Below are 12,242 nucleotides of genomic sequence, written 5' to 3' on the forward strand. Positions count from 1 at the left end.
TGTTTTTAAGGCAAGGAAAGATAGATTTTTGAACAGTAAAGGAATTAAGGGTTATGGTGAGCGAGCAGGCGAGTAAGTGGAGCTGAGCCCATGAAAGATCAGCCATGATCTTATTGAATAGTGGAGCAGGCTCGAGGGACCAGATGGCCAACTCCTGCTCCTAGTTATTATGTTCTTAACTTTCATAACCTCACTACTTTCCAAAGCAAAATTCAGCAGTTGAAGTACGTCTGAAGCTGTCACTGCAGTAATGTAGGAAAACACAACAGCCCATTTGCATACAGCAAGATTTCATAAAGCAATGTGACAATGACTAAATTTTTTTTTAACGTTAGTTGAGGGATAAATAGAATGAACTGTCTTCTCTTCCTTGTATTTAGAGATTTTTTACATCCATCTGATGGGTCTAACATCTCATTCTAAAGCTGGTATTTCCAACAGTGCAGTACTCCCTCAGTAACACACTGAGAGTCTCAGTCTAGTTTTTTTTTGTTCAAGTCTGTGGAGTCCAATTTATAATGTAGAGATGCTGGCGTTGGACTGGGGTAAACACCGTGAGAAGTCTCACAACACCAGGTTAAAGCCCAACACGTTTATTTGGTAGCACAAACCACTAGCTTAGGGTCACTGCCTGTGTGGAGTTTGCATATTCTCCCTGTGTCTGTGCTACCAAATAAACCTGTCGACACAGACACGGGGAGAATATGCAAACTCCACACAGGCAGTGGCCCAAAGCTAGTGGTTTGTGCTACCAAATAAACCTGCTGGACTTTAACCTGGTGTTGTGAGACTTCTAACTGTCCAATTTATACCCAGAGGCTGGAATTTTACAGGCACGCCTGCTCCAATTCTGGGGGCGGGCATTCGCCATTATACTCAAGCGGCACCATATGAACCTCGGTCGTACGTGCTGGTAAAATTCCGCCCATAATCTCCTGACGAGAAAGCTACCCACTGCACTAAGCATGGTCCCTGATATTTAAAATACGCGTGTTAACATGCCTGCTAGAACGATGAACAAGTCGGTCTTACACTGACTTCATTAATAATATCTAGGCTCCTGTATTGAAAACGCGATCTTTCCTCTCTGGGCGCCCAGTCATTGTAACTAGCACATGCAAGGAGAGTTGTTTTGTAAAATTTAATGGCATGGGTCTTGCTAACATTCCTTCATCGAGGAATGTTTTCATTGCCGATTTAGAAACATCCTGTACACACTGGTAGTGATTAGTGAGGTATTGCACACAAATGACCTACCTTCCCACGCACAGCACATTCCTCTGCTGGTCTAAATTGTGTTTTACGGGTTGCTTCTTAACGGCCTGGTTGGACGTGAAGGCAGTGAATCGGTTTCTGAGGGGAGGAGTCATGTTTGTCTTTAAATTCTGTGCATGAATGAGATCCATGTCCTCAGTCTTCCTCTGATTCCCTCGAGGTTACTTTACAGGTACAGTGCTGCTTACTGAATGAGTTTTAATTTACTTTAAATGTCTAACATTATTTATAATACGGGGAACTGGTTTAAGGTTTTCCACTTCAGTTGGTGTGAGGTACTATGATCCTTCCCTATGTTTAAGCTGCAGGATGGGTAAACTATGGTGTTGGATTTGCGTGGTACTTCTGTATGTACCATTGCTCTTGTCACAGTGGTGGAGTGGTTAGCACTGCTGCCTCACAACGTCAGGGACCCAAGTTCAATTCCGGGATCGGACCACTGCCTGTGCGGAGTTTGTACATTCTTCCCATATCTGCATAGGTTTCCTCCGAATGCTCCTGTTTCCTCCCACAGTCCAAAAATGTGCAGGTTAGGTGGATTGGCCATGATAAGTTGCCCCTTAGCGTCCCAAGTTATGTAGGTAAGGTGGATTAGGGGTTACGGGGATCAGGTAGACGGTGATAAAATGCTGAGTCTGTGCAGACTCGTTGCCAAATGGCTTCTTTGATTCCATTATGTGCTTTGATGTGGAGATGCTGGGGTGGGCACAGTAAGAAGTCTCATAACATCAGGGTAAAGTCCTAGATCTGATGAAGGGGCAGCACTCCGAAAGATCCTGATTCCAAATAAACCTTTTGCACTTTAACCTGGTGTTGTGAGACTTCTTACTATGTGCTTTGTTTATTTTATTAACTCTTTCTAGCTTTCCCCTTGGAATGTACTGTCTTGCCATTTCCACGGCATTTTTGGCACTTTGCTCGGTTGCCATCTTTTATGTGTGGGTTGGCGCCACATTCAACCATTGGACAAGATCAAAGCAAAATCAGATCCTCTCCTTGTCCAACGCGCAGTCAGGTACTTTCCATCGGAAACAGAAAACCCAGGCTAATGATCCTGCCCATTAGCTCCGAGGAAATCCAATAACATTCCCACTCAGTAGCCCTGCGAGAATCCAACAGATTGGACTCACTACCCAGTGGCTATTTCCATTCGCCAGTCCCAAGAGGCAGCTAATAGCAATTGCTGCTTACTACCCTGGGGGAAATCCAGTGACTGTTTCAACTCATTAACGTTGGAGGAAATCCAACAGCTGGGCCTAAAGTAAGAAGGTTTGACCAATTTTTCACAGACCACAGATTGAATGTGGTCTGTGTGATGTTGCATCAACTCAGTAAGTCATCCCGGGGCTACTTTGTTGCGTCTATGATGCATGCTAAGTAGAATTGAAGTTAACACTATGTTTCAGACAAAGGGCAGTAAAAATCTCAAACTATCCACATAGGGGCTGTAAATGCTGAGAGGACATTGGAGCATTCATCAATGAGATAAATAGAACCATCCAAAGATGTGCAGGTTTCGTTAACTGGCCATGCTAATTTGCCCCTTAGTGTCAGGGGGATTAGTAGGGTAAATATATGGGGTTATTGGGATAGGGCCTGGGTGGGATTGTGGCCAGTGCCGACTCGATGGGCCAAGCGGTAGCATAGTGGTTAGCACTGCTGCTTCACAGCTCCAGGGATCTGGGTTCGATTCCCGGCTTGGGTCACCGTCTGTATGGAGTTTGCACATTCTCCTCATGTCTGCATGGGTTTCCTCCAGGTGTTCCAGTCCAAAGATGTTAGGTTGATTGGCCAAGCTAAATTGCCCCTTAGTGTCCCGGGATGTATAGGTTAGAGAGATTAGCGGGTAAATATGTAGGGATACAGGGATAAGGCTTGGGTGGGATTGTTGCCATTGCAGACTCAATGGGCCGAATGGCCTCTTTCTCTACTCTATGGTTTCTATGGAATGGCCTCCTCCCATACTGTAGGAATCTATGAACACTGTTAGGCAAGGGTACCCAGTTATATGGAACAAAGTTTGGTGAATAGAGCTGGGTTACAGATCAACCAAGATCTAATTGTGCAGCAGAATATGCTTGAGGGGCTGAATGGCCTCTTCTTAAAAGACTCATGTCCCTTGGGTGGGCAGCACAATGGCACAGTGGTTAGCACTTCTGTCTCACAGTGCCAGGGGCCTGGGTTCATTTCCCAGCTTGGGCCACTGCCTGTGTGGAGTTTGCATATTCTCCCCGTGTCTGCTTAGGTTTCCTCCCACAGTCCAAAGAAGTGTGGGTTAAGTGGATTGGCTGAGCTAAATTGCCCCTTTGTATCAAGGGGACTAGTTTGGGTAAATACATGGGGTTATGGGGGTAGGGTGTGGGTGGAATTGTGATCAGTGCAGACTCGACGGGCCGAATGTTCTCCTTTTGCACTGTAGGATTCTATGAGAATTGAGTGAATGCAGCTCACTGGAATATCACACCATGGTGGGACACGGATTGGTGCTCACAAGGTCTCAGAAAGTTGGTTTGGCGTCTTAGCCCTAACTCTAAGTCCCTTCATTTCTTTGAGCTTAGCCAAGGGGAAGTAATCAAAGAACAAAGAAAATTACAACACAGGAGCAGGCCCTTCAGCCCCCCAAGCCTGCACTGACCATGCTGCCCAACTGAATATGACCTTCCTACCCTCCTTGGAACCATATCCCTCTATTCCCATCCTATTCATGTATTTTTCCAGCTGCCCCTTAGAAGTCATTATCATATCCGCTTCCACTATCTCCCCTGGCAGCGAGTTCCAGGTACCCACCACGCTCTGTGTAAAAAACGTGCCTTGTACATCTCCCTTAAACCTTGCCCCTTGCAGCTTAAACCTATGCCCCCTACTAATTGACTCTTCCACCCTGGGATAAAGCTTCTGACTATCCACTCTGTCCATGTCCCTCATAATCTTGTAGACTTCTATCAGGTCGTCCCTCAACCTCCGTCGTTCCAGTGAGAACAAACCAAGTTTCTCCAACCTCTCCTCAAAGCTAATGCCCTCCATACCAGGCAACATCCTAGTAAATCTTTTCTGTAGCCTCTCCAAAGCCTCCACATCCTTCTGGTAGTGTGGCGACCAGAATTGAACACTGTATTCCAAGTGCGGCCTAACTAAGGTTCTATAAAGCTGCAACATGACTTGCCAACTTTTAAACTCAATACCCTGGCTGATGAAGGCAAGCATGCCGTATGCCTTCTTGACTACCTTCTCCACCTGCGTTGCCACTTTCAGTGACCTGTGTACCCGTAACCCCAGAGCCCTCTGCCTACCAATCTTTGAACCATTTTCAGTCTGTTTTAAACAAATTGTTTCAGAGGAGCTTCAGTGGAGATTAACAGCCAGCAGTATTTCTTTTACACTGAGCAATGGGTTGTCAGGAAAGACTGACTAATCACCTTTGAAATTTATTACTGGATCTCCTTCCACTGCCCTTTCCGGTAACACATGCTAGGTTATAAAAACTCGCTGCAAAGAAACATTGTCCTCATTTTGCCTCTGGTTCTTTTTGCAATTACCTTAACTTTATCTTGATAGCAAAGATGGGCCTTGTTTGTGAAATGTGACAGACATTTTATTTTTAAAGGGCCACTTTATTGGATTTTTGGATCACAGATGTTCAACTTAAAGGTATGAATGACACATTGTACCTTACACTTACAGGGAGGCGATGGCCATGTGAATAATGGTGCAGACACTGGGAAGAACTCTCCTAAAGTTTCCTTTCAAAAGAGAGCCAAGGAATATTTTGCCTCCGCTATATAGAGCGGTGATAGCCTAGTGGTACTATCGCTAGAGTATTAATCCAGAAAGTCGGCTAATCTTCTGGGGACTTGGGTTCGAGTCCCACCACAGCAGGTGGTGGAATTTGAGTTCAGTATAAAATATGTGGAATTAAGAATCTACTGGTGACCATTGCTGATTGTCAGAAAAACACTAACATCCTTTAGGGAAGGAAATCTGCCGTCCTTACCTGGTCTGGTCCACATGTGACTCCAGAGCCACAGAAATGTTGTTGACTCTTAACTGCCCTCAGGCATGGAATCATAGAACCTCTGCAGTGTAGAAGGAGGCCATTCGACCCATCGAGCCTGTACCAACAACAATCCCGGGCCCTATCCCTGTAATCCCACATATTTATATTGTTAGTTCCGTTGACACTAAAGGCAATTTAGCATGGCCAATCAACCTAACTCGCACATCTTTGGACTGTGGGAGCAAACTGGAGCACCCGGAGGAAACCCACATGGACACGGGGAGAACATGCAAACTCCACACAGACAGTGACCCAAGGCTGGAATTGAACCGAGATCCCTGGCGCTATGAGACAGGAGTGCTAATCATTGTGCCATCATGCTATCCAACATCTAGGCATAGGCAATAAATACTGGCCAGCCAGTGACGTCATGTCCCACAAATGAATAAATTGAATGAAACGGAACATTTGATCATCTCCCTTCCCAAATAAAAAATAACTTTACCAAGTAATTTTCTACATTCACTAGCAACATTGTGATATAAACAGGACAATTTTACAATCTTTATTCTGGTTGTAATTCTTTTCTCCAGTTTCTTAAATAGTACTTGAATTGCTGTGTGGTATCAACTCTCTATAACACAGGACGGAGGAGGTCAAGTCAACAGGGACATTGGCTTAAGATGGGCAACGTTATTGAAAAAATTGGTAGGAGACAGTTTTAATAAAACTCCTCTGCAAAGCCATTTATTATAGTCTGACTCCCCCAACTCTCCCTTGCTCTTCCACCTCTTGCCTTCCACTCAAACTCCCCAACCTCCCATCTTCCAATAATCTTTTCCCAATCTCTAAGAGACACTATGCTTCTAGTGTTAATGCAGCTTGAGTTCATTTGAAATAATAGTTTACACACCATAAAAACTTTGCTGTCTAAATCCTAACTTGTACCAAGTCCTGCTCACCCATCACCCACTCGCTGACCTACATGCGCTCACAGTCTAGCAACTTCACCAATTTTAAAATTCTCATCCTTGCTTTCAGAACATCTCCATGGTCTTGTACCTCCCTATCTCTGAAACTACCTCCAGGCCAAAAGCTCTCCAGGATCTCTACGCCTCTCCAAACTTGGCCTCTTGCTCAGCCCCAATTTTTATTGATAGCCGTGCTTTCAGATGCCTTGGCGCTCAGCCAAGTATTCCCTTCCTCGATCTTGTCACCTCTTTACCTCTAGCCCTTCCATCAAAATGTTCCTTAAAACCTATCTTTTTGACCAAGCTTTGGTCATCCATCCTAACATCTCCTTGCATGGCTTTGGTCAAGTTGCGTTTTATAATGCCTTGGGGCATTTTGCCATGTTGTTTGATTGAATCATCTGATCTCCATATTGATGGATTGTGAAAGTCCCTGCTGCAGCTTGACAAAAATAAAGCTAAAGACATTAAACAATTTGTCAACTGTAGTCAACTGACTCACCTTGGGAAAAAGTGCATTTACCCCACATTGAGAAGTTTACCCTATCACTGTAATTATTTACTTGGTTAAAAAGTCTCACAACACCAGGTTAAAGTCAAACAGGTTTATTTGGCAGCATTAGTTTTCAGAGTTTCAAGCTCCAAGACTTGGTTACCTGCAAAGATTTGCATTCTAACCATTACCTTGTAAATTGAGTTGATACCGGTTGATACCTAGGCTGATACCGGGGTTGGGGGGGTTGAACTATGAAGAGAGGCTGAATAGACTGGGCTTGTACTCGTTAGAGTTTAGAAGGATGAGGGGGGATCTTTTTGAGACATATGAGATGATGAAAGGGATGGATAGGGTAGAGGTGGAGAGGTTCTTCCCGCTCAGAAAGGACAGCAGGACTAGAGGGCACAGCCTCAAGATAAGGGGGGGGGGACCGTTTAGAACAGAGTTGAGGAGGAACTTCTTCACTCAAAGGGTGGTGAATCTCTGGAATTCTCCACCCGTTGAAGTGGTGGAGGCTACCTCGCTAAATATATTGAAGATGCAGGTAGATAGGTTTTTGGTAGGCAAGGGAATTAAGGGTTATGGGGAGAAAGCGGGAAAGTGGAACTGAGCCACTTCAGATCAGCCATGATCTTATTGAATGGCGGGGCAGGCTCGAAGGGCTAGATGGCCTACTCCTGCTCCTATTTCTTATGTTCTTATGTTCTTATGAGTTTGTGTCTTTATATGCCCTGTTTGTGAACACAAGTCCTCACTCACCTGATGAAGGAGCTTGAGACTTCAAAAGCTTGTGCCGCCAAATAAACCTGTTGGACTTTAACCTGGTGTTGTGAAACTACTTACTGTGCCCATCCCAGTCCAACACCGGCAACTCAACATCTTGTCTCCAATGGCCAGCAGAAGGGCACGTGACTTCTCACTAGAGAACCACAAAGAGCAGCAACCCAAAACAAGAAGGGAATGGCTGTAAATATGATGACCCTTACAATGCATCACTTAGTATGCCCTGTGTTAAGACCAGGACAAAAACTCCAAGTCTATTATGAAGTTAACCTAGATCCCTTCTTTGTTTGATTCTGGCACAGGTGAGCTTAAGGTGCTTTGCTCCAGGTATGATTCATTTGTCCCACTAGGAAGATTTTATTAAAACAAACTTTATTTTTAATAACATAAGTAAAATATAGCAAAAAAATTTACATAACTTTTACCAATTGGAAATATTTAAACATGACCAGGTATAACTTTTAATTACTAGCTATCATGATAGTTCCAATTATAAACAACATCTTCATAGATATAAATCCTTTCTTCAGAATCAATTAGCACCAAAAACAGATATGATCACAATAATGCTAGATTTCCGGCCTTTTAACACCTCTGGACAGAGATCCAGACAGACACCTCTTTTCTGACCCTCATACAACAACCTCCAGAGAAATATTCATCCCCAAACAACAGAATCTCAGAGAAAGAGACTTGTTTTTCTTTTACAGAATCCAATCTTCAGATCCAGAGAGCCAAAAAGTGACTACTTGCTAAAGTTCCCAAGCAGCAAACTGAGCTTGATTTCTCTGTGTAAGCCTAGCTCCACCCAGTCACCTGATTTTTCTGTCAACCAACCTAATCAAGTCCTAATCTACCCCAGGGGAACCCCAGGGGAAAACAGTGAAATCAGATAACAGCAGATAGCCCAGATTAAAACAAACATTCCAGCAATTAGTGGCAATTATGCATCAGTAACTATTAGTTACAGACCCAGCGGCACCTGTATTAGAACAGATCTTTTTCTTATATTCTGCTCAGAAACATGACTGACATACATCTCTTAAAGGCACGGTATTGTCACACCTGTCCAAAACTGAAATTTTACTGAATGCTCTGTGCTGCCAAGTAGCTTGTTTTAGTTAATATAATGGTTAGGATATGGAATGAACAACCTGATATGATGATGGATACTGATTCAAGAGCAGACTTTAAAAGGGAGTTAGATTAAAAAGTAGGGGATTTAGAAATACAAGAACAGGTGATTGGGACAAGTTGAACTTCCCTTTGAAAGAGCTATAACAGACACATTGGGCTGAATTCCTCCTGTCATTGTGATTTTATGAATAAGTTGCAACTGCCAGTTCTAGTAACTAGGCTTTATTAATTAATTTATGAATGAAATATGATCTTAAACTTGATACATAGTACAGTGAATTTACAGTACAGGAGACCCAGCATAATTAAGGATCCCCATGTACCCTGGACATTCTCTCTTTCACCTTCTTCCATCGGGAAAAAGATACAAAAGTCTGAGGACACATACCAACCGACTCATGAACAGCTTCTTCCCTGCTGCCATCAGACCTTTGAATGGACCTGCATTATATTAAATTGATCTTTCTCTACACTCTAGCTAAGACTGTAATATCCTACTTTCTGCACTCTCTCCTTTCCTTCTCGATGAACAGTATGCTTTGTCTGTATAGCGCGTAATAAATAATACTTTTCACTGTATGCTAATACATGTGACAAAAATCAAATCAAATCATTCATCCTAACAGGTCTGTGCCAAAATGATGTTCCACATGGGGCGAGCTGAGGAGGGCCCTTCTGTTCCTTTCCATGTGTTTGCCATAGATGCATTTAAGGGGAGGCTAGATATTGACCTCAATCACTCCTTGTGATATCAAGTTCTACAATTTCACCGCTATCTGGGTGAAGAGGTTTCTCCCAAATTCCCTATTGGATCGATGAGTTATGTTTATGGTTTCCAATTTTGGCCTCTTCCAATCGCATCCCCCCCCCGCCCACTGCCACCAACTGGGAACATTTTCTCTACGTCCAGCCCATCAAACCTTTTCATAATCTTTTTAGGTCTCTTATCAAAAGTCGTACCTCTTTCCTAGAGTGAAGAGCCCCGACTGATAAATAGATATTTTTGAATCTGGTATCATCCTTGTGAGTCTTACCTGCACCATCTGCAGTAGGCTTATGTCCCTTTTTGAAATGTGGATCAGAACTGTGCACTGTACTCCCCACGTGTAGTCTAACCCAGGCGCATCTGCAATTTTTCTTAGTTGAAAATAGGGTTTTAGGTTGATTTTTTTCCCCGTATTTTAGCTGTTGTGATGAACAAACTTTTTTGTTGCGTCTCTTCCAGTTGACACGGATACCAGCTCCTATCTGAGTGAGATTATTGGGATTGACCTGGACCCAGCAGATCTAGAAAACTTCTATGTGATTTCCAAAGGGAGCGGGCACCAACGCAGGTGCATGATCCCTTTAATTGCTGACGCAAAGAGATTACTGCGCGCCAATAAAAAATATTTTACTGCCTCGGGAAATATTGCCAAAAGCCACAAGATGGCGATCAATAGAAGTCCTGGGGCAACAATGCCTATAAATCGAGGGGTATTTGCCACTAAAAGCCAAACCACTAAAACCAGTAAATACCCTTATGTAATCACCCCCAGCAACAACACCTTGCATTCACATAATATTCATAACACAATAAAACGTCCCAACGTGCTTCATGGGGACTTTCTTGAACAAAATTTGGCCAATGCTACCAAAAAACTTTGGAAAAGTGTAACTAAGAATCTTGAGTCAGGCACCATGAAAAATCCTTCAGCGATTGTCTCTCACACTCCTGGGACAACTAGGATTCCCAGAAACACCAATAAGATGCCAAGGACAACTTTTGTGAGGAACTCTTCGGTGATTCCCACTACAGGAGCTTGGCTAACTGCCGCTAAGAGATCTAGTAGAACCGCTACTAGGAGCTCTTTGGCAACTGTCATGAAAAAACCGAGGTCAAACATCACTGGAAGACCTTCAGCAACCACCAATGCAAACTTCTGGGCAATGCTCAATCGAAAATCTTTGGTGACTCCCTTTCGGATATCAAGGAGGACCACCAGTCAAAATCCTTTAATGGCAACCATTAGGGATCCATGGGTAACTCCCATAAAGACCACTTTGACAACCACCAATAGAAATCCTAATAGAGATGTCATTAGAAAGTCATCAGCAACTGCAATGAAAAATCAAAACAGGGTGGGCATTAGAAATCCAAATAACATGATCACTAAAATTCCTTACAATGCCACTGTTCAAAATTCCAGTAAGGCTGCCATTCAAAAATCCAACAGTGGTGTTGGTCGAAATTCCAATGGGACGTCCATCCAAAAGCCCGATAGAATTGTCACTCAATATCCCAACCAAACTGTCAGACAAAAACCCAACACAGTTGCTTGTCAACACTCCAACAGACTTGCTGCTAAAGATGTTAATCATATCACAATTAAAGAGGCCAATAAGGTAGTGATTCAAAGGCCCAGTGCTGCAACACATGGCAAGGATATCAGTCAAAACCCCAACTTAATCACCATTAGAAACACCAACATTGTTAACATTAGCTAGACTTATCAAACTGGCAATGTAAAGGGCAACAAGATGGTCAATTAAATGGTTTGAGGCCATAATCCAAACTCAATGGAACAAGTTCTTGAAGTGATGTATTGCTTTTTCTTTAATTGTTGCCTTCCACGTGATTGATCAATTAAATAGAACAAAACCCAATTCATGGCTTTGGAAGTTGTCCCTTTCTTAGATCACTTAACATGCTTCCTAGCATCCGGTCCTAAGAATTGACATTGGAAGCTTCTGCAGAGATCATGAACAAAACGCAGAAGTGTGAAGTGATGCATTTTGGTGGGAAGAACATGGAGAGACAATACAAAATAGGGGTAAAATCCTTGAAGGAATGCAGGAGCAGAGGGAGTGGGTGTATCTATGCATTGATCATCAAAGGTGGCAGGAAGGTGGCAGAGCGGTTAATAAATTATATCATATTCTGGGCTTTATTAATAGAGACATAGAGTAAAACAGCAAGGAGATTATACTGAACTTATACAATTCACTAGTCATAGCTCAACTGAAATATTGTGTACAATTCTGGGCACTGAACTATGAAAATAATGTGAACACATTCATAAGATCACCAGATATAGGAACAGAATTAGGCCATTCAGTCCATCAAGTCTGCTTGCCATTCAATCATGGCTGATAAGTTTCTTAATCCCATTCTCCTGCCTTTTCTCCATAACCTTTGATCCCCTTACCAATCAAGAACCTACCTATCTCTGTCTTAAATACACTCAATGACCTGGCCTCCACAGCCTTCTGTGGCAATGATTTCTACAGATTCACCACCCTCTGGCAGAAGAAATTCCTCCTCATCTCTGTTTTAAAGGTCATACCCTTACTCTGAGGCTGTGTACTTGGACCCTAATCCCTCCTACTAACAGAAACATCTTCTCCACATCCATTCTAGCTGGGTTTTTCAGTATTCTGTAAGTTTCAATGAGATTCCCCCCTCATCCTTCTGAATTCCATCAAGTACAGACCCAGAGTCTTCAGATGCTCCTCGCACGTCATTGGAGAGAGTACAGAAGAGGTTCGCAAGAATGGTTCCAAGGATGAGAACCTTCAGTTATCAGGGTAGGTGAGAGAGATTGGG

At 43.1% G+C, this 12,242-nt stretch overlaps 1 protein-coding gene and 1 long non-coding RNA gene across 3 annotated transcripts in view; one reads left to right on the forward strand and one right to left on the reverse strand.

Annotated features, from left to right (window-relative positions):
- LOC145356823 (uncharacterized) overlaps positions 1-12,242 on the reverse strand; it is a 146,044-nt gene that overhangs the window by 105,637 nt on the left and 28,165 nt on the right. The gene's annotated exons all lie outside the window — the stretch shown is intronic.
- On the forward strand, positions 1,381-11,291 carry LOC145356877 (uncharacterized). Of its 2 annotated transcripts, XM_080209846.1 has the most exons (4): positions 1,381-1,447; positions 4,880-4,923; positions 5,863-5,977; positions 9,882-11,291. In XM_080209846.1, exons 3-4 carry the CDS (start codon positions 5,953-5,955, stop codon positions 11,141-11,143), a joined length of 1,287 nt encoding a protein of 428 aa, XP_080065972.1. In that variant the 5' UTR covers positions 1,381-1,447; positions 4,880-4,923; positions 5,863-5,952; the 3' UTR covers positions 11,144-11,291. The 2 variants fall into 2 exon arrangements, with proteins under 2 accessions (XP_080065972.1, XP_080065973.1); XM_080209847.1 differs by lacking the exon at positions 4,880-4,923 and having other exon boundaries at positions 1,391-1,447.

Source organism: Carcharhinus amblyrhynchos, chromosome 22, assembly GCF_965287045.1.
Source record: "Carcharhinus amblyrhynchos chromosome 22, sCarAmb.v2.hapA, whole genome shotgun sequence".
Taxonomy (NCBI): domain Eukaryota; kingdom Metazoa; phylum Chordata; class Chondrichthyes; order Carcharhiniformes; family Carcharhinidae; genus Carcharhinus; species Carcharhinus amblyrhynchos.